The sequence below is a fragment of the Rana temporaria genome, chromosome 3 (genome assembly GCF_905171775.1).
Source record: "Rana temporaria chromosome 3, aRanTem1.1, whole genome shotgun sequence".
NCBI lineage: Eukaryota > Metazoa > Chordata > Amphibia > Anura > Ranidae > Rana > Rana temporaria.
Genome location: NC_053491.1, coordinates 195788567 through 195811903, shown reverse-complemented (window position 1 = coordinate 195811903; position 23337 = coordinate 195788567). Strand labels below are relative to the sequence as shown.

Genomic DNA, 23337 nt, shown 5'->3' with positions numbered 1-23337 from the left:
ATACAGCATTGCACACATATGCTAATATATGCCGAGTGATTTACACTTGGTGCTTGGTATAGTGCACAGATTTAGTGTTTTGTGTGTGTGTATTCAACGTTTTTTTTTTTATGTCTCATCTAGTGTGTTTGTCTTATGAGGTTCCAAGACTATGATTGAAAGTTTTAAATGCAATCTGGACCAACATATGGTGATACATTCCTCCAAGTACAAAAGTGTTGTTTGAGCTGGTACTGTATAATAAATTAGATCCGCCATAGTGAGTGAGTGTGTCTAATAGGAGTAAATTCTTTAGCATTGCTGCATCTATTTCATCTATATGAACAGTAGCACTATGCTTTTATCCATTTGTGTTTTCTTCCATTTTTTTCCCCCAAACTACAGCCGTTTTCCTGCTGGTTCGGTTTTATGCACTGTACTCTAAGGATAGCAGGAGTCCATCTCTATTCCATTTTAATTACAATTTAGTGTAATTTTTTTTTATATTTAGTGATATTACCAGTGGAAAAAAGGAAATAAAAAAAGAAAATGAAAAGACAAAATGCAAAGCTATTTTAACAGAACCAGTAAAAAGGGATTAAAAAAACAATAGCATAACCAAAACCCGCAACAAAATAACCCATTTAAATTTTTGGTATATGTGCACTCCATTGGGTCATGTCATGGTTCCTTTCTGTCCCTAATTTTCTGGCATTGAAAAATCCAGAATTATTCAAGAAATATCTTCTATTTTTAAAGCAGTAGAACACACTTTCTCATTTGCACAGCACCGGTCCTGACCATTACCGACAAACCATGGTCAACATCCGAACCCTTTGGGGGTGTTGTAAAAACTGAGACAGTACATATAAACAGTATACAGTTAGGAATCTATCAAATATACCATAAAGACAGTTGATATTTGCCTAAAAGAATAGGCCGGCTGAAAATGTATTATTTCATAGATGAGGGGGGGATAAATAAAAAAAAACCTGTATTATAAAACCATAATCTAACAGCTCGCTAGAGAAGACCCAGATGGGTTTTACTTCCTTTTTTGCTCTGTACAAAGCCTGCAAATTAAAAGCATAATGGGCTAGTATGCATCGCATAATAGCCCATTATGTGACAAAACGAAGCCTGGGGACAAAACGACACAGAGGTCTGTTTCTTCACAGCGCATGCACCGATGACGACATTGGCACACTACAAGTGAAATAGTTTCTAAACAATGCACGTTTAGGAGATATTTCCACTACCTATAGGTAAGCCGTATTCTAGGCTTACATATAGATAAAAGAAAGACAAAATGGTTTACAACCACTTTAACATAAAACAGAGAAAACTGGGTAACTGGGTAACACACCGCTGCCTATAGGGATTTGGACACTGGCAAATTCCTTTTGATAGGATTTTTACTGACAATCTATTGTTTATCATAAATTAAAACATGCAAGGGTTTAGGTGAATCTACTACAAATTAGACAGCAATATTATGACAAGAGTAACAAGGCACACATCCTAACAGCTAACAAACGTAGAAACCAGTCCCTCCTGAACTGGCCCAAACCCCATCAGTTCAACAGAGGGGCCTGGCTGTACTGCCTCATCACTGGAACCAATCCTGCTTTGGCTCCACCTACAGCGCATTTGGCTTCTCCTCCTCCTCTCTTCCACCATCTATGCTATAGAGGGAGCAACAAAAGGATCAATTTCAGCACCTGTGATTCCCACCCCCTGCTCTGAAAATGTCATATTTACCAGCCGCTTCCTTTCCTGAATGAATACAGTGAGTGATTGGTATCATGTGCTCCTGTGTTCATTCATAACCAAAGCATAGTAAACTGTTTACTATGCTTCAGTTAGTGTATGAACAGTAAGCCTAAGAGTGCTTCCCATTCAATCATCTCCAGTGCACCTGAGGCTGCAGAGCAAAGGATGTAAGGAATCTATGTCCTTAGTCCCCTTCTCTGTCTCCAAAGTGAGATATCAGGGGTCTCTTCAGACCATTGAAATTTCACCAGAGCCCCCCCAACAGGGCAGTTAAAAAAAAAAGCAATAAAAAAAAATCTAAAAGCAAAATGAATAAAATTTAATTTAATCAAAAAAATGTTTAGGGCTCATGCACAAGTGCCTTGCTCCCTGAAGAGCACTGGACATTCGGATCACTCTTCAGAGAGCATTTGACAAGCAGTGAGGAGGCGTATCACCTCCTCACTGCCTGCTTTAACCTCTATGTGCCTTCCATACGGTTGTGTGGCACTTGCAGAGAAACGGCATTCACTTAAATGGGTCATATGCGACATGGGGTAGAACTTCTGCACTGGTTGTAAAGCAAACCATCACGACCGTTGCATGCACACGCCCCAAGCCTCTGCATCTAAAATGGATAGTGGTTGGGGGTAGTAAAAGCACAGATCAGCCGTGGGATTTTACCCCCCCCCAAACTCACGTGAGCGCAAGGGCTTATTCACACAGGTACTCTGGTTGTGTGAATGAGTGGTTTGTTCAAGCAGCTGAAGTCGCCCATTAATCTATGGGGATGCAGCAGCTCTATGAACAAAGCTGCAGGTCCTAATTTGACAGGTATGCCCACTGCCCACTTTCTATGTTCAGTGCCGTACCCCAGCACCCACATGCCTGTCAAATCACAATCTGTGGCTGTGCATGTACAGCCGTTGTGTCCCCAAAACATAATATAGGCTGCCTTCACACAGCTACAGCCACATAAACAAACCATTGATTTACACTGTACAGGCCACAGCGCTAATGTGAATGTGCCCTATGACCTCATTCACACATATAGCTTTTTTATTAAAGTAGAACTATAGGCAAAACATTTTGGATAGAACAAGGGAGGGTTATAACCCCTGTAAGGTTTATTTTTACCATCTGTGTTTCATTGTGGAGATGTCCCTTCACTTCCTGTCCAATAGCCAAACAGAAGGTAAGGGGAAGTTCCTGCAAATTAAGGGAATCTCTTGGGGACCACCAGGTCACTAGAACTAGTGTCACCATTGAAAGATTTCCCCTAGGTTACTTTTCTGGGGACATCCCAAAATTTAGGATTTTCTTACTTTTGCTTTTAGTGATGATAAACAGGAATAATTGAGAGGGTGAATCTCCTTAATGGGGGCTAAGACAGCAATACAAAACTACTCCCTCTCCCTTCTAAACAAAACGTAAAAAAAAAAAAAAAAAAAAAAAAAAAAAAGCTTTGTCTTTAGTTTTACTTTAACTCAATGTAGTTTTATCTTTTAGATTTAGAACGTTGTTGTATTTTGCCCACCAATAATGATTTTAGTGTATTCCTAGCAATAATATAATTTTCTATTTTTTAGGAGCCGGGCACTGTAAGGTAGGCTGTATGAGACCTTGCGAGTTCTAAACAGCAGACCTGAGCATAACACAAACTTAAATCTAAAATATATTTACTGAGCTATTGGCAATGCATCTGTGCTAGGTTGTGGCAAAACGAATGCACAAGAATCATGGTACAGTTTTTTTCCCCTTTGGATAAGCTGGTTAAATAGATATTGTTAATAAACAATTAGATTGGGGCATTACATTGCTCTTAGACCAGGAAAGGCCTTTGATGCTCAACTGGCCATTGATGCTCTCAGTCCTATATGGTTTTTATGGCTTTTTACTAAATGCTATTAAAGGGTCACTAAAGGGAAAAAAAAATGTGTCTAAAATTAATGTCTGCAAGGTGGACAGACAGAATAGTGTAATGATTCTGTTAAAAAATTAGTAAATACCTATTATATTCCTTCATCTTTATCACCTCTGGCATTTTAGTTTCTGTTCTCATTCACTTCCTGGTTTGCATCATTTGTTCATGTAAGAACTACATTTCCCAGTATGAATTGCGGCACGCTCAGTAATTCACACCTCCTTGAAGTCTCTAACACGTAGAGAGCGTCCTGCCGCACAGATGTAGTTCCCAGGAGGGGGTGAGCACGTTACTCACCACCGCAGTAAAGCCTCCCATCACGGTGGTGAGTAAAATCAGACAAGCAGGAAGTGAACAGAACAGAGAAGAAATAGAGCAACTTCTGAGCAAAAACGAACAATGAGGAAGTGAATATAATATAAGAGAACAGACAAGAATGCCCCGTCACCTTTATTTTCACCAGATAAATAATTACTATATGCTTTAAAATGAATAATCTAAAGCCATCCAGCATTTCTCAGACTTCTGAAATAAAATGTACAATACGTTTGGATGGATGAATTGATATTTATATCAGTCCTTCATACACAACCCAATAACAGAAATCTGATCTCTTAAATAGCTGACGTTTTTAACCTATGTAATTTTACTGCTGAATTTCCCCATTTCCCCATGTTCAAATGTCTGACCTAGACGAGGTGCTCCACTATTCTGAAACCGTCCTGGTCAGATTAATAGGATATACTCACGAAGGATAGAAAAGGATAGATTGAGCAAAATCACATCTAAAATTTAGTCAAACCCGATTTTCTTCAGACAAGGAAATATTGCTGATCATATAGACAAGATGTTACTTATATTTCACAGTCTACTAGACAAATGGTATGGCCTGTCACCAAAAACAACTCACCAGTCTCCCCTTATCAAAACATGCTCTGGCATTTTACGCCTTAATCACCCCACTCTCCAATTGAAAGCCCAGAAGCTTGGACATGGAGCTAAAAAAAGTCTTTGGGAGCATGGCATTGCATCCGCGATTTACTTTTTCCCGAAAAAAAGGTGGGCATTTATTAATATGTTTTTAAATGTGAACTTGTCCTTTAAAACACCAAAACAAAAAGAGAAACAGATGAGGCTTTTCTTTTAATAAGGATAAATCACACAGCTTCCTAAAAGACCTTGTAGCCAAAGCTAGAATCCAAAGCCATCTCAACTGTTTAGAAACCGTATAGCAAAATGGGAATGAGGCACTTACTGCCATCAGCTGTAACTGGACAAAGCCTGACTAATAGTCTGGTGATGCCATCTAGATATGGCACTAGGTAAAACCATTGTTATGGCTGTCGACCATTAGTGGGGTCTTTTGGTGGCACTACAACCTACTGGTTTTTATGGTCTATGGACCAAGTTGTGCCCTTCAGTAAATGATCGAGAAACATGCATTCATTAAAAAGATTGCTTTCTGACATCAAGTTCCAGTCATACGCTGCTGCAAATCTGATTTTCTGCAGCATTGGTACCCATGAAGATTTTTTTTTTTAATCCAATAGTGGACTACCACTCGGAAAAAAATAATTGCAAAAATTTGTAATGCTAAATTAATCTAATCTAAAAACGATCACTATAAGTTTGGTTTATTCTGTAAAGGCATATTATTTATAATATGTGGAGTGTCCACTTTAAACCTTTTAACATACTGTGCACTCTACCTAAATTTGATAACAAGAAGCATGGTTTTGCCCACAAGCATTGATAAAAGGAAAACAGAAACTTTTTCCCCAGATCACAGCACCCTATTGCTGGTTGCAAAAGAGCACCATGCAATTATTAGACTCCAGTGAAATGTCCTAAAGAAGTAATTAATTATTCAAAAGTAGTATTTCCTTCAGATGTGATCAGCGCTCACGCATAGTGCTGACTGATGAAGGTTCCCCAATGGCTCAGAGAATATTAAAAGTCCTCAATGTGGCAGCCCCATTCAGTGCATGTTCCCTTTTGTAATTAATATAGCCTACGGCCCCCCGATGGAAAAGTCGGCATGATAAAGCCTCTGGAACTTGTTAATCTTCTCATACCAGATCAAGAACATGATATTTTATTGTCAGGACAGAAATTTCATTATGTGCTGCACGCAGAGTGAATGATCCTGCATAATTTATTAGAGACTGAGAAAAAGTATTGCCAAACAAAAGCTTTTATAAATCTCCTGTCCAAAAAAAAAAGGAATTGTACTTTACGGTATATAAAGGGGAGAAAACGCTTTATTATAAAACCACCAAGAATAATCATTTGAGAAAAGAGTTGGCTTTAGTGAACAGGGAAATAGTCTAGATGTCAGCAGCCAAACCATATTGAACATGCTCATTTTACATCATGCACAGCTAGCAGGGAAGATGCATGATTCCTGAAAGCCCCGTTTGTGGCCATATAGCGAGCATGCACACAATGTTGTGCGAGTGCACATTGGCACATGACGGACTATTTAATCTGCACTAGTTCCTGGTGTCAGTGCCGTTTGGTCTATCAGGTTCCTGAAGCATCTGTGTATTTGTTCTTGTATTGCTCTTCGATTGCCAACCCGATCTGCTCCTGACTTATATAGGATCTAACCTTATGTACTGGCCTTACATATTGGACAGTTTTTCCACTACTTCTAGTTCCAGTAGAGGGATGACAGGGAGTGGGGGAACTTCCCTCAATGGAGACCACAACAGCCCGACTGCAATAATAATCTAACAAAGATTGATTTTTCAAATTTTTCTATGATGTGGGTTTTACAGCAGAATTATTAACGTCATATGAATCTACAGGGCATCATTACCAAATCACACTATTATTGCGATTTTTTTTAAATACCTCTTACCTGTTACAAACACAAAAAAAGACCCTATTTCATGGGTCTAATGCCTGAGAAAAGATCTAATAGCCTCGGACTATAAGGTAAATGGTGGATGTTTAATGACATAAGAGACTGATGAGCATCTATTGTTTTTATTCATACAACCAGAATTTCCGTAAGATAAGTGGGCTTATATATAGGCACAAATATGGCTGCTTTCATGTACAAACAGTACATAATTTTTAAGTTCAAAAGTAGCAAAATATTACCATACACTGGGAGATTTGTATCATTATCCATTAGCTGCTGTAAGCTATAGGCTATACAATATAGTTAAAGAGAAGGACAACCTCTCTGCTAAAAATAGGCGCAACAGTACATAAATACAGAACATAGATACTTAAGACACCAATAATTTATTTATTGCAGGCATTAATATAATGCCAATTTAGGCAGTGTTTGTCCATTTTTCATTTAGTTGCTTACAAAATGCAAACCCTGGATTTTCTCACTGTTCATTTTTACTAGATGGTATCACACACACATTTTGCTACCTTTTCCAAAACAGCAAAAATCTATGGACATTAGAAAACATTAGGGGACATTCATGAAGCAAATTGGCTACACCATTACATGCAAATCAGGCTGCGTCTCCTTTAGTAAAGTCTCTGACAAGTTTATAGACCTGCAGAAAGTGCAGACTTGTCCCAGAAGATTGCAGGGAGGGGAAAGGAGAACCGAGTGGGCAGGTACCTGTTAAAACTAGGTTTCCCCCCCCCCCAAAAAAAATGACATGGAAAATGTGGCATGTCAGGGGGTAAGCGGAACTCCACTTTATAGTGTTACTAAACCTAAAACAGTAAAATCAGTCTGTATATGCAGCAAAGCAGGGGTAGGCAACCTCGGCACTCCAGCTGTTTTGAAACAACAAATCCTATCATGTCTCTGGCTCTAGGAGTCATACCTGTGATTGTCAGGGTCTTGCAATGTTTCATGGGACTTGTAGTTTTACCACAGTTGGAGGGAAGAGGTTGCCTACCCCTGCAGTAAAGCATGCTTGTTGTACTCACTGTGAAACCTAAGGGGTTTATCCTCTGCATTGAGTAAAAAGGCTGTTTGATCCTGGCTTCTCACCTCCTTCCACTGTCCCCTGATAATACAGAGCCCATAGAGTCAGGCTGCACATACTCAGTTCGGTGCATACTGCTAGAGGTTTTTTTTTCTCTTGGGCCTGTGCATGTGATCAGCACAGGGCCAATCAGCACTGTCCAGACAGAGTCAGGGGTCTTGCAGGACAGTCAGAAAACTCATCCTACAAGCTTTACCCATTGCTTGGCAGGACACTGATAGAAGGCACAAGACTGCTCTAATGATGATGAGAAAGGGTATTTAACAGTTTATATTTTTTCTAAAATAATTGCATTTACATGTTCTGTGCACTGTGGAAGATCAGATAGTGAATGCAGGGTCCTGGGTTTACTAACTCTTTGAGTGGGTACTTTAAGACAACATGCAGAAAGGTATTCATATTTAAGTGCAATTGATAACAATATGTTAGAACATTAGCTGCTAAATTTTAAGTGAAACACAGTCAGCCTATAGACAGTTTGTCATGACAAGTCATTGTTACTCACCGTTCTGCAGGACTGTCTACATCAATATAAGAAATTAAGGGTGGGGATGATAATGTCTCTGTGGCAAACACACTGCCCTGGAGTTGGATTCCAAATCCTACTATGGGGTCTGCAGTTAGTGCAACCTCTGTACTTTCTGTGTGGACAACTTGTCCTGATAAACCAACCGTGCTAGATGCCAAGGACACTGCAAAAACAAACCATAGACAACACTTAGAATGCCACAGGCTAGTCATTTCAAGTTACCATTTACAATTAGGTAGAAAAGGATAGAATTTACATTTTTTAGCTTTTTTTTTTTTTTTTACTTCATACCTGTGGAAAGAAGTGGAAAAAAAATGTTTGTGGGCCTAGGGAATGACTGATTGCAAGCATTATTATCGACAGCACCCATCTGAACTGTGCATGAAAACTGAGTGGTTCAGTGCAATATACTAAAAGGACAATAACACAAACTACTTGAGTGAAACCTTAAAACATCAAAGTTGCTGCATCAGTTTTTTTGCAACAGTTGCAAAATGTATATTAAAGAAATAGTGATTTGTTTACATTTGCAGTTCAGGGGGTAGTAAAAACACAGTGAAGCAAAAACACACACCCCTCCCACCCCCAAAAGCTGCAAAGGCGGTAAGTTCTGCAGCTAGTGTGAATCCAGCCTTTGTGTATTTGTATGCAGGTACACACACTTTTTTTTACACATTGATATGCAATGCTGTGAAAAAGTAACTGCCCCCAAACCTAATAACTGCTTGTGCCACCCTTGGCGGCAGCAACTGCAATCAAGCATTTGCAATAACTGGCAATGAGTCTTTCACATTGCTGTAGTGCAATTTTAGCCCACTCTTTGCAGCATTGTTTTAATTCAGCCACATTGGAGGGTTTTCCAGAATGAACGGCCTGTGTAAGGTCATAATACGGCATCTCAATTGGATTTAAGTCTGGGCTTTGACTAGGCCACTCCAAAACCTACATTTTGCTTTGTTTGAACCATTTGGAGGTGGACTTGCTGTTGGTTTTCGGATCATTGTCCTGCTGCATAACCCAAGTGCATTTGAGCTTGAGGTCACAAACTGATGGCCGGACATTCTCCTTTAGGATTTTCTGGTAGAACTCAGAATTCACAGTTCCATCAATTATGGTAAGCAGCCCCAGACCATCACGCTACCACTACCATTTGTCTGAATGTTGGTATGATATTCTTGTTATGAAATGCTGTATTAGTTTTATGCCAGATGTAACGGGATGCACACCTTCCAAAAAGTTACATTTTTGTTTCATCAGTCCACAGAATATTTGCCTAAAAGTCTTGGGGATAATCAAGATGTTTTTTGGTATATGAGAGATGAACCTTTGTGTTCTCAGCAGTGGCTTTGGCCTTGGAACTCTCCCATTGATGCCATTTTTGCCCAGTTTCTTTCTTATTGTTGAATCATGAACATTGATCTTACCTGAGTCAAGTGAGGCCTGCAGTTCTTTAGATGTTGTTCTGGGTTCTTTTATGACTTCCTGGATGAGTCATCGCCATGCTCTTGGAGTCATTTTTGTAGGCCAACCACTCCTGGGAAAGTTCACCACTGTTCCAAGTTATCTCTATTTGTTGATAATGGCTCTCCCCGTGGTTCACTGGAGTTCCAAAGCCTTAGAAATGCTTTTAAACCCCTCCTAGACTGATAAATGTACATGACTTTTTTCTAAACTGTTCTTGAATTTTTTTTAAATTTGTGGCATGTGTGGCTTTTTGTGATTGGTTAGCATGCTTCACTTTGTCAGACAGCTTCTATTTATGTGATTTCTTGATTTAACAGGTCTGGCAGTAATCAGGCCTGGGTGTGGCAAGTGAAATTTAACTCGGCTTTCCAAAAAATTTTGGTTAATCACAGTTCATTCATGATTCAGCATGGGAGGGGGCAACCAATAAGATGCAATAGACCCAATGGGCCAGATTCACAAAGAATTGCCCTGGCGCAGCGTATCAGAGAAACGCTACGCCGCCGTATCTTACCTGGCGGAATTTCGAATCCAGGAAGATTTTGCACCGTAAGTTACGGCAGCGTAGTGCATTTCTCGGCGAGTATTTCATATTGGGCGGGTAGGGGGCGTGATTCATTTAAATGAAGCGTGTCCCCGCGCTGATTGAAATGCGCATGCTCCGTTTTGAATTTTCCCGCCGTGCTTTGCGCGAAATTACGTTGCACCAACGTAATTTTTTGAACGAAGACGTGAGTTACGTCCTTTCCTATTCACGGACGACTTAGGCAAAAAAAAATAATTCGACGCGGGAACGACGGCCATACTTTAGCATGGCAAGTCTATCTATACGCCACAAAATAGCAGCTTTAACTATACGCCGGGAAAAGCCGACTAGCGGCGACGTAAGAGAATGCGACGGCCACGTGTACCTTCGTGGATCGACTGAAAAAGCTAATTGGCATACCCGACGCGGAAAATGACGCGAACTCCACCCAGCGGGCGCCGAAGTATTGCACCTACGATACGAAGGCGTACGAAGCCATACGCCTGTCGGATCAAAGCCAGAAGCCGTTGTATCTTGGTTTGAGGATTCAAACTAAAGATACGACGCGGCAAATTTGAAAGTACGCCGGTGTATCAGTAGATACGCCGGCGTACTCTCACTGTGAATCTGGCCCAATATGTCTAATTTAAGGCTATTACCAGCAGTTTAGTAATCAAACACTTTAGTACCAAAGCTGGCCATATATTCTATACATTTCTTGTACACTTTTACTTTAGATTTAACAAAACCATATAATTTGAGGTCAAATTTAAACCCTTTCAATTTGTATGCAATCAGGTAGGTCCTTGCACTACACAACTGAAAGTAAATCTAAAGGGAATTGAATAAGAAAATTGTATAATGTATGGCCAGCCTAAGTCCACTAGGTATCTGCAAATGTTTTCTTCACGCTCATCTGCTCATATCTGTATTAAAATAACTAATCACTAAATGAATTGTGTTAGTTATTAAGATTGTAAAAAAATCTAAATAAATCCTTTTTGCAGTAACCACTAACCTACAGGAATGAAAAAGCCAAAATATTGCAACTTAAATAAGATCACAATAGGTTAATGATTCTTCAGAAGACCAATTGGAAGACAAACCTACAAATAGTTTAACTATTTATTTTTCAGCAAAAAACAAATCTAATTAATTTTCATCAAGAAACCTTTATAAGAGGGAAGAGCTTTTTCTATCCTCCCTCAGCAATTTAATTATTCTGTTAAATCATTGTTTTACAGAATGCTGTAAAAATATCAGATTTCACTACTGTGGAAGAATTACAAGGCCAAGTGCACAAATAAAGCTGTGCTTAACGGTCTATGCTCAACAGTTTTGGCAAATAGATAAAATACTATAGATGCTTATGGGTTCTGCGTCTTATAGGCCAATACTGGAAAACTTAAAAATGATCCATTGCAGTGGGGCTGCAGGGGTTAGTTTCTTGACCAGGGGACACAGAAAAGAAGATCTACTTATTCGATCCTCCATACTGCTAGCCCAGTCTCCCCCTATGCTTCAGCTGTCTTAAGTCCTTTGACATTATCAAGACCAATGTAGGGTTGGCATTTATGCGAAAAAAAAGGGTTAGCCCATGGGACTTTAACCACTTAAGGACCGCCTCATGTACATATACGTCAGCAGAATGGCACAGGCAGGCACATCAACGTATATATACGTGCCCTGCTTGACGTGGGTTGGGGGTCCGATCGGGACCCCCCCCGTACATGCGGCGGTCCCCGTGGCTTCAGGAGCGATCCGGGACGACGGCGCGGCTATTCGTTTATAGCCGATCCGTCGCGATCGCTCCCCAGAGCTGAAGAACGGGGAGAGCCGTGTGTAAACACGGCTTCCCCGTGCTTCACTGTGTCGGCGCATCGATCGCGTCATTCCCTTTATAGGGAAGACACGATCGATGACGTCATTCCTACAGCCACACCCCCCTACACTAGTAAACACACACAAAGTAAACCCTAACTCCTACAGCGCCCCCGGTGGTTAACTCCCAAACTGCAAACTGTCATTTTCACAATAAAGAATGCAATTTAAATGCATTTTTTGCTGTGAAAATGACAATTGTCCCAAAAATGTGTCAAAATTGTCCGAAGTGTCCGCCATAATGTCGCAGTCACGAAAAAAATCGCTGATCGCCGCCATTAGTAGTAAAAAAAATAAAATAAATAAAAATGCAAAAAAACTATCCCCTATTTTGTAAACACTATAAATTTTGCGCAAACCAACCGATAAACGATTATTGCGATTTTTTTTTACCAAAAATAGGTAGAAGAATACGTATCGGCCTAAACTGAGGAAAAAATTTTTATTTTTGGGGAATATTATAGCAAAAAGTAAAAAATATAGCATTTTTTTCAAAATTGTCGCTCTATTTTTGTTTATAGCGCAAAAAATAAAAACCGCAGAGGTGATCAAATACCACCAAAAGAAAGCTCTATTTGTGGTGAAAAAAAGACGCCAATTTTGTTTGGGAGCCACGTCGCACGACCGCGCAATTGTCTGTTAAAGCGACGCAGTCCCGAACTGTAAAAACCCCTTGGGTCTTTAGGCAGCATTTTGGTCCGGGGCTTAAGTGGTTAAATGAGTTGATGATAGCGGTCTTAACAAAATGTAAAGTAGAATAATAAGAATTTATTGAAATTCCATAAGTACAATCATAAATGAGCATAAAAACATCATGAAGCATATAAATTATGACCATAAATATGTTCGATACAATGTTGGAGATACATAATATACATATATATCTTTTGTACTCTGCTTGCTTTCTCAGGAGTATGTACAAGTTATATAATGGTCAATTAGTCCGAAAGACTGATCCCAAATGATGACAACGGAAACATGCTCCAACCGGGAGCTAAAGAGGCGTGACCCGCAGCAACCAGTCGAGGGCCCAGTGGGGGGTAGTTGACCATGGCAAAGAAAGAAGAATGGTGGAAAAGAGTGTGTATTCTGAATTGCCCCATTGGCCATATATGTCACAATAACTGTAATGGAGGTATATATGTATATATCTAAATTAATTGATAATAAACTAAGTAATGGCCTAAAAATATGAATAGAGCAATGCTGTTGTAAGATAAAGTTGATGAAATTATGGACATGAATGCAAACAGGGAAGAAAAAAAAAGGGTGAAAGGAACAGATAAAAAGTGTGGAAATTGTAAAGAACAGAATGGGGATAGAGGAAAAGAAACAGATAAAAGGAGGAGATAAAGATAAAGAAAGAAGAAAAGAGGAAGATGTATCCCTTGATGTGCCTTATTAACCACATATAGCATGATGGCCATGCCAGAAATAAGATATATAACTAGATATTTTAATGGTCATCATCATGGTATTCTAAGAGTATAATAGTGGTAATATAAAAGTATAATAATGGTCACCATCATGGTATTCTAAGAGTATAATCGTAATGATAGTATAAGTATCTACGTAGTGTCCATGTTATAAGCTGAGGTGGAACAAGAGCACAGACAAGGGTACATATAGAGTAGGGGGGGAAACAATGAAAGAAAGGGGAAGGAATGAGACAAAGAAATAAAGAATGTGTGAGCAAAGATATCATGCAGATATGTTAAAGTGTTATTAGAGAGAAACAGTGGCAATCATTGATTGTATGTGCAAATGTCAAATAATAAGGTATAATCATTGGTATTTGTTATGTGCTTACCCCTGTATAGGACCTCTCGGGTATGGGAGGACAAACCAAATGAAAAGAAGAGCATTCGCCAGGTAAACCCCCAACTTAAATCCTCGAGCGGAAGAGTCAGGCTCCACTCCCAATGCCATACGTAAAATGGCTGTGGTGCGAGTCCTAGCTGTGCCCATTGTTACAATGGATTGCGCAAGCTCAGGCTGCTCCAGCCAATGGGATGACATACTGCACACGCCAGATGTAGAGACGTTGCGCTGCGGAAGTCTCACGATGGGTGCAGAAGCATGGCGCTGATGTACTGGTGGCTTCCCCCCTCCATAAGGTGGAGGGGAGGGGACAGCAGGGGAGAGGAACCCCCCATTGTACAGCTCCCGGAAGGAAAAAAAAACACAATCAACAGAGGAAACCGTACAATGGAAAAAGAAACCATAAACAAACTAAAGTAGCAATTATAAATTGAAGTAAACGCATATAGAGAAGTATGATGGAAAATAATTAAATTGAATATGACCACGAGGACAGCAAACAGACCAAGAGGGCAATAGGTGTCTTCCACCTGGGTTCAATAACGAAAAAGAGAGCAGTCTGGATACTGCCTCTTAATATGACAAAACTCCATCCCGGAACACATATAATGCAAAAAAAAAAAGGGTTAGCCCACGGGACTTGTGTGTGTGTGTGTATATATATATATATATATATATATATATATATATATATATATATATATATATATTTTGTACTCAACGGGTTTCATGAGCTCTGCTCGCTTCCTCAGGAGTTGGTGTATGTATAAGTTATATTATGGTCAATAATGTAGGGTCGACAGTCCTGCACTGGACATAACGACGATTCATTGGTGTTTCATTGCTCCATTCTCTTTTACTCATTTCTGGTTTCCATCTCTTTGACTGTTTGTATACAGATGTTTGCATTACTTAATTTCCACTGTATCACCTTACAAATCACCCTATGAGGTCACCTGTGACAATTGTCAAAAGGTGGGATTTACCTTTCACTCCCTGTCATGTCTCCAGGACAGGAAATTAGGTGAATATCGTCTAGGGGAGCACAGACTACAATTAATACGTGGAGGTTAAAATCCTTAAAAAGGTTTTGCCTCGAGTTTTACTTAACTGCTTGAGGACCACTGCACGACGATATACGTCGACAAAATGGCACGGCTGGGCACAAGGGCGTACACGTACGTCCCCTTTAAGTTCCCAGCCGTGAGTGGCGAGCGCGCCGGCAGCTCACAACCCGGTCCTCTTCTCCGTGGCCGTCTCCGCAGGAACAGCGGACCCAATCGCCGCCGGTGTCCCGCGATCGGGTCACAGAGAGGAAGAATGCTTCCTAGTGAGCCTGTCACTGATTGTTTGTTCCCTGTCATAGGGAACGATTATCAGTGACGTCACACGCACAGCCATGCCCCCCCACAGTAAGAATCACTCCCTTAGGGCACACTTAACCCCTACAGCGCCCCCTCCTGGTTAACCCCTTCACTGCCAGTGTAATTTTTACAGTAACCAGTGCATTTTTATAGCACTGTTCGCTGTAAAAATGGTGCCAAAATAGTGTCAAAAGTGTCCGATGTGTCCGCCATAATGTTGCAGTCACGATAAAAATCGCTGATCGCCACCATTACTAGAGAAAAAAAATTATTAATAAAAATGCAATAAAACTATCCCCAATTTGGTAGACACTATAACTTTTGCGCAAACCAATCAAACGCTTATTGTGATTTTTTTTACCAAAAATATGTAGAAGAATACGTATCGTCCTAAACCCAGGTAAAAAAAAGTTTTTTTATAACTTTTTGGGGGATATTATAGCAAAAAGTAAAAAATATAGAATTTTTTTCAAAATTGTCGCTCTATTTTTGTTTATAGTGCAACAAATTAAAACCGCAGAGGTGAACAAATACCACCAAAAGAAAGCTCTATTTGTGGGAAAAAAGGACCCCAATTTTGTTTGGGAGCCACATTGCACGACCGCGCAATTGTCAGTTAAAGCGACAAAGTGCCGAATCGCAAAAAGGGGCCAGGTCCTTTACCTGCATAATGGTCTGGGGCTTAAGTGGTTAAAGAGCATGAAATAACAGCTAGAAATAAAACGTTTCCATTTAAAATAAAACAGTCACGACAAATAGTCTATTATTAAGTAAGAAATCCTAATTGAGGGCTTTGCATTAAGGTGTAGCACTCACGCCTACAATATTAGTGTGAAATAACATTTGTCTCAAATGATTAAAAATAATTAGTAATAATGTCAGTGAACATCAAAGAAGGAATTTCAAGGATTTTTTCATTAACATTTTACTGTAGCTTTTGGTTGATGCAAATGACTATAGGTCTAAAAAACCCGTTGGTACCATTTTCCCAGATTTTTCTGTATGTTTTTATGTATAATAAATATTTTTTTTACCATATTGATTTGTGTTATCAATACCGAGAATGTCCATTCATACATTTTTGCCTGGGTGATAGTTGGTGTGGGTTTGCGGTACTAGCAGCCGCTACCTCCCTATTCCCGGTCCCCCCCCCCCTTTTTCCAAAGTAGGGGTTAGCACGGAGAGCTAAAAGGACTCATTTAGCTAAGCTTTCATAATCTGAGCTTCAGATAATGAGCCCTTTAATTACTAGACATGTGCACACTGAAATATTTCGTTTCGTAATTTGGTTTTCGTCCAAAAAATTTATTTATTTCGTTACTCCCGAAATTTGTTTTTATTTATTTTGTTTTTCGTTAAAAAAGATGCATTCGTCCGAAAATCCAAATTAAGGTCGAATCTGTCATTGAAGGCTTATGGTGTCTGTCGAATGTTCTAAAAAAAGAAAAAAAAAAAAAGAAGAAGATTTGATAGAATCTTTAAAAAAAAAAAAAAAAAAAAAGGTGTAAAGTTAGCATGTGAAATAGCGCATGTTTCCAGTACTTAGAACTGTCCCTGCACAAAGTGTCATTTCTGAAAGGAAAAAAAGTCTTTTAAAACCGGCTTTGCGGCTATAATGAATTGTCGGCTCAGGCAATTCAGAGCAAAACCAATCATAAAAAAAAAAAAAAAATAGCGTGGGGGTACCCCCAAATTCCATTACCAGGCCCTTCAGGTCTGGAATGGATATTAAGGGGAACCCCGCCGTCAATTTAAAAAAAAATGACGTGGGGTTCCCCCCAAATATCCATTCCAGACCCTTCAGGCGTAGAGTTCCCCCAAAAATTCACACCAGACCCCTTATCCGAGCATGTTAACCTGGCCGGCCGTAGAAAAGAGGGGGGGACAGAGTGCAGTCCCCCCTCTCCTGAACCGTATCAGGCCACATGCCCTCAACATGGGGAGGATGTCCCCATGTTGATGGGGACAAGGGCCTCATCCCCACAACCCTTGCCCGGTGGTTGTGGGGTTTGCGGGCGGGGGGCTTATCAGAATCTGGAAGACCCCGCACCCTCTGCTACGTCACTGGGGAAGCCCAGCAAGGGGGAAGACTGGGCTTACCCAGTGATGTAGCAGAGGGTGCGTCAGAGAGGTGGCCCCACCTCCCCTATATAAGAAATGTCACAGCTTCAGCCGCTCATTCACTGGGCTGTGTCCAGCGGTGAGAGGAGGTCGGCGATGCTGCGCTCTGGATGGATGGATCTTCTCATCGCTGGACAGGAGATCACCCGCATCCGTCGTTGGATATAGACAACGTTGGAGGAGCAGGAAGGCGGGAACAAGTGTCACTGCTGGATTTTTTTTCTTTTTTAATAAAGGACTTTTTTCTAGGGGTGTGTGTGTGTTTTTTTTAACCATTTACACTTGCTTCATGAAATGGTAGGGGTACAATGTACCCCATTACCAATTCACATAGGGGGGGGCCAGGATCTGGGGGTCCCCTTTGTTAAAGGGGTCTTCCAGATTCTGATAAGCCCCCCGCCCGCAGACCCCCAAACCACCGGGCAAGGGTTGTGGGGATAAGGCCCTTGTCCCCATCAACATGGGGACATCCTCCCCATGTTGAGGGCATGTGGCCTGGTACGGTTCAGGAGAGGGGGGGCCGCACTCTGTCCCCCACTCTTTTCTGCGGCCGGCCAGGTTAACGTGCTCGGATAAGGGGTCTGGTGTGAATTTTTGGGGGAACTCCACGCCATTTTTTTTTAAATTTGGGGTAGAGTTCCCCTTAAAATCCACACCAGACCTGAAAGGGTCTGGAATGGATATTTGGGGGGAACCCCACGTCATTTTTTTTTAATTGACGGCGGGGTTCCCCTTAATATCCATTCCAGACCTGAAGGGCCTGGTAATGGAATTTGGGGGTACCCCCACGCTTTTTTTTTTTTATGAATGGTTTCGCTCTGAATTGCCAGAGCCGACATTCATTATAGCCGCAAAGCTGGTTTTAAATGACTTTTTTTCCTTTCAGAAATGACACTTTGTGCAAGGACAGTTCTAAGTACTGGAAACATGCGCTATTTCACATGCCAACTTTACACCCCCCCCCCCCAGGTACGAAATTTAAAGTAATATTTCACTTTTATTGTTTCACTTTTAGCATTATTAAATTTACTGCTCCCGAAAAAACTGCAGTTTTTATAACTTTTTTTTTGCATTGATACATGTCCCCTGGGACAGGACCCAGGTTGATAGAATCTTAAAAAAAAAAAAAAAAAATTGGACTCTTCATGTCTCTCTATGTCGAATCTTTTCTCTTTATGTAGAACACTATTGGACTAATAGTTAAGGTTAGGCACATTCGACCACAAAACGAAAACGAAAACAAAGCATTTTTTATGTCGGATCTTTCGGTTTTCGTTTTCTGTGCTTTCGTTATCGTTTGTTAAAACGATAACGAAAATACCTGAAATTCGGACGAAAATGCATTCGGACGAAAACGAATGCACATGTCTATTAATTACTAGTATTATTGCTGGAAAGCTGGTAAAAAAAAAAAAAAGTGTAACCTTCCTATACCTTCAGTAATCTGTCATTAACACAAATCAATAAAACAAAGGGGAATTTTGTAAATTGCTTATCAGGCCTACGGCACCTACATTTAAACAATGCTTAAAGCGGAGTTCCACCTAAAAGGGGAAGTTCCTTTCCAAGCACTCCTTCCCTACTCCCCTGCCACATTTGGCATGTCATTTGTTTTGGGGGGGAGCAGGTATCTACTCCCACTTCCGCTTGGATCGCCTAGGCCAGGGGTAGGTAACCTCCACCCTCCAGCTGTGGTGAAATTACCAATGCCATCATGCCTCTGCCTCTAGGAGTCATACGATGGTCAGGGTCTTGCAATATCTCATGGAACTTGGAGTTTAAAAAACAGCTGGAGGGCCGAGGTAGCCTACCTCTGGCCTAGGCCAATGTTTCTCAACTCCAGTCCTCAAGTACCCCCAACAGGTCAAGTTATCAGGATTTCAGATGAAATGGCTATGGTAATTACAAAGGCAGTGAAATGGATCAAATCACCTGCGCAAAATAATGGAATGCCTGAAAACATGACCTGTTTTGGGTACTTGAGGACTGGTGTTGAGAAACATTGACCTAGGCGATCCGAGCGGAAGTTCACCTATCCCCCTCACTCCACTGCTGGACCATTTAGCTGGTGCAACTCATGCATGTGCAGTGTGCACCCAGCTGTGAAGCCGCAAAGCTATAACAGCTGGGTGCCCACAGTTGAAATGCCAGTGCCAGGAAGAGGAGAGAGAGAGAAGTGATGGTGCGGGTGAGCACATGGCTGGATTCTGGGACCAGTGAAATTGTGTTGATTAAAAAATCAGCAGCTACACTTTTTGTAGCTGCTGACATTTAACAAACACAAAAACGGAGCTCCTCTTTAACCACTTGCCGATCGCGCGCCGTTGTTTGATGGTGGCAGTATAGCACTCCTGCGCAAATTGCCATAGCTGTATGGCGGGCGCTTTAAGTATAGGGGGCCTGTGCCCACCGCGTGATGTAGGAGCCAATGCACGTGGCTGGCAGCTGGGATGGCCACCGGCTACCCGCGATTGCTCCTGTGAAGGAGATCTGTCAATGTAAACAGACAGATCATCTTCTCCTAGTACTTAGGAGCAGTGATCGGTCTCCTCCCCAGTCAGTTCAATCCCCCCACAGTTAGAAACACACTGAGGAAACACATTTAACCCCTTGATCGCCCCCTAGTGTTAACCCCTTCCCTGCCAGTGACATGTATACAGTAATCAGTGACTTTTTAGCTCTGATCTCTGTATAAATGTCAATGGTCCCAAAATAGTGTCAAAAGTATCCGATCTGTCCACCGCAATGTCACAGTCACAATAAAAATTGGGGATCGCTGTCATTACTAGTGAAAAAAAAAATTGTGATAAAAATGCCATAAATCTATCCCCTATTTTGTAGACGCTATAACTTTTGCGCAAACCAAATCAATATACGCTTATTGCAATTTTTTTTAACCAAACATATGTAGAAGAATATATATCGGTCTAAACTGAGGAAGAAATTACATTTTATATATTTTTGGGGGGATATTTATTATAGCAAAAAGTAAAAAATACAGATTTTTTTTCAAAATTGTCAGTCTTTTTTTGTTTATAGCGCAAAAAATAAAAACCGCAGAGGTGATCAAATACCACCAAAAGAAAGCTCCATTTGTGTGAATAAAAGGATGTAAATTTTGTTTTGAAACAGCGTTGCTCAAATGCGCAATTGTCAGTTAAAGCGACGCAGTGCCATATTGAAAAAAATGGTCTGGTCAGGAAGTGTGTAAATCCTTCCGGGGCTGAAGTGGTTAAAGTGATATTAAACCCTCAGTTTTTTAAGCACTTTCAGCAGCTGATCTAAACAATTACCGAGTGCAGTTTTTATATCTTATTTCTTGCCTATGTTCCAGTTAAAGCAGGGCTCAAAATTTCAAGTCCTGAGCTACTAGCCAGGCCTCAAGGGTTACTCTCCACCATTTGCCCCACTCAACCCCTAGCCCATACCCCGCCCCTAATTCCGCCCCCTAAACACGCCCTCATAAATTATCTCATGAAAAGACACATAAATGTTTTATGCAGAATTTATTAAAAAATATATATTAACAGCAACTTTATCCATGCCCAGCAATGCAGTCTCACCTGTGGCCCACCAATGCAGCCTGTGTCCACCAATGCAGCCTGCCTGCAAAATGCGAGCAGGCAAGTGGAATTTGAGGGCCGAGTTAAAGGATGATTTCACCATTGGTGATATGTTGCATCCATATTTAAGATATAACATATTACCAAAGAGCACATACCTGTGCCCCTCTGATCCCCTGTTGTGACAGCAACCTGCCCCTCACACTTGCTGTCACAATTTAAAAAGAGTGCAACCATGCGCCCCATCATTCATTCACAGTGATCTGTGACTGAATGAACTACAACATCCAACCGCCTATTGCAGAATGACGGCCGGGCAGCGGTTCAGTTATCCTGACTGGGCATCATATGACGTCCAGCAGGATAACAGCCACCGTGCACGTTTATTAGTGTTGCCTATCAGTGCCATCCATAAGTACTCATCAGTGCAGCCTTTCAGTGCCCATCAGTGCCACCCATTAGTGTCCATCAGTGCCCCTATCTATGCCAATCAGTGCTGCATAACAGTGCCACCCATCAGTGCTGCCTACCAGTGCCCATCAGTGAAGGAGAAAACTTACTTATTTACACAATTTTATAACAGAAACAAAAGAAAAAATTTTTTTTCAAAAATGTTGGTATTGTTTTATTTGTTTAGCAAAAAATAAAAACCGCAGAGGTGATCAAATACCACCAAAAGAAAGCTCTATTTGTGGGAAAAAAATATATAAAAAATCTGTTTGGGTTAAAGATAGCATGACCGCGCAATTGTCATTTAAACAGCGACAGCGCTGAAAGCTGAAAATTTGCTTGGGCAGGAAGGAGGTGCAAGTGCCTGGTATTAAAGTGGTTAAGCTTGTTTCAAGACCACTGCCAGGTTACCTGTTTGGGGGTGGCTCCTCTCTCTTGCAGTGTCCTATGGAGTGACAGTATTTTGCAGGGAGCAGTTGTTTCTGCCTACACTTTGTGCAACAGAAACGCACACACACACACCAAAAACTTGATATAGCAAGCACCCCCCCTGCACCTTCCTCCTCCAAGCGAACATACTGACTGAGAACTGCACTGTCCACTGTTATCTCTTTCCTGTGAAGACCAAAGTTGGGGTGCAAGTGCTGGGCTAAAAATGGTATCAAATAGTTTACTGGGGAATGTTTATTTTATTGTGCTCAATGTGTTAACCTAAAAAAATAATAATACTACTTTAACGCTTCTGCCCAAAAGTCATCAATACTGTAAGACTGCAAGACACCTTTTTTTATTACATAATTGCCTCTTAGATTTATATGTATTTCAATGCCCCAATATATTCTTTATATGAAATTGAGAATGCATCTTAGGCCAACTGCTGCTCAAGCAAGGACTAACCACAATAACCTGAGGTACAAAGCTAATTTTTCAAATCTGCAACCTTTCAAGGACATCACCTTTGAAACTGCATTGGATGTGGTGTGCTATGCAGAAAACTCTGTAGTGGGAAGGGCTGCAGCCTGGATATAGTCCAACTGCTCTCTGGTGAAGGTTGAAATTGCTTCATAAATTACACAAAATACAGAATACCGTTTCCTAAACAGGATCCAGAAGTGACCATCACTTTCTGGCGAAAAAAAATCCCTTAATCATAATACATTTCCCAAGAATGAATTGGTGTTTTTAAGAAAAATGCATGCTACTACAGTAAGTGTATTGGTATTGTGAACTTTAAATGATCACAAGTTAATTAAGCAGTGTTGAATTGCTAGCATAAATCTGAAGCTTGGCACCTTCATTGAGTCTGACCTTTTCCTCTTTTCTTTTATGAATCTCATTATAGCTACGCTAGATGAAATGAGAAATCCCTTTATTATATTCAAAATAACATTTACAACATGTTGAACACAACTGTGAGTAGATCCACGTTAAAATGTCCAAAACAGAGAATACATTTTATTGCACTTTACAGACACGGAATAGAACATTGTTCATTCCATTCCAGTGATCTCTCTTTCTCGCTCTCTATCCAAATCTATGAAATACCTGTAATCGCTACAGTAGTTACATTCATCTATTTACTTTCAATACATATCAAGCTTCTTTAGAAAGTGCAGTTGACATGTATCCCTAGTGGTTTAAACATCAATACAAGAAATTCCATTGCTAGGATTAAATGTTCTATAAATCTAACTAATGCTACAACAGGCCATGGAGTAGCTGTTTAATAAATCTTAGGAAAAGGAAAAGATAGTGTTGCACAGAGGACATTTTCTAACCTGTACTATAAAAATGACAGTTGGAATCTACCTAGGGGTCATTATAGGCAATCATATCCAATGTTACTGCTTATTTTTGCAAACTGGCTTATAACTGAACACAAATCCCAGGAAACAACCAAGTTATTTTACTTTGCCTTATAATAGGTTACAGCAAAAACAACTAGACAGGCATTCCAAATGCTGAAATGTAAGCAGGCTTTAGGTGTGTGGATCT

At 40.6% G+C, this 23337-nt stretch overlaps 1 protein-coding gene across 16 annotated transcripts in view; it reads right to left on the bottom strand.

The window, feature by feature from the left end:
• The window catches only part of GRIP1 (glutamate receptor interacting protein 1), a 713137-nt gene that overhangs the window by 55545 nt on the left and 634255 nt on the right, over positions 1-23337 (bottom strand). For all 16 annotated transcript variants that reach the window (XM_040344055.1, XM_040344049.1, XM_040344050.1 and 13 more), the window contains one exon: positions 8129-8315. In XM_040344055.1, coding sequence (XP_040199989.1) covers positions 8129-8315 — 187 coding nt within the window. The remainder of the gene's footprint in view (positions 1-8128; positions 8316-23337) is intronic.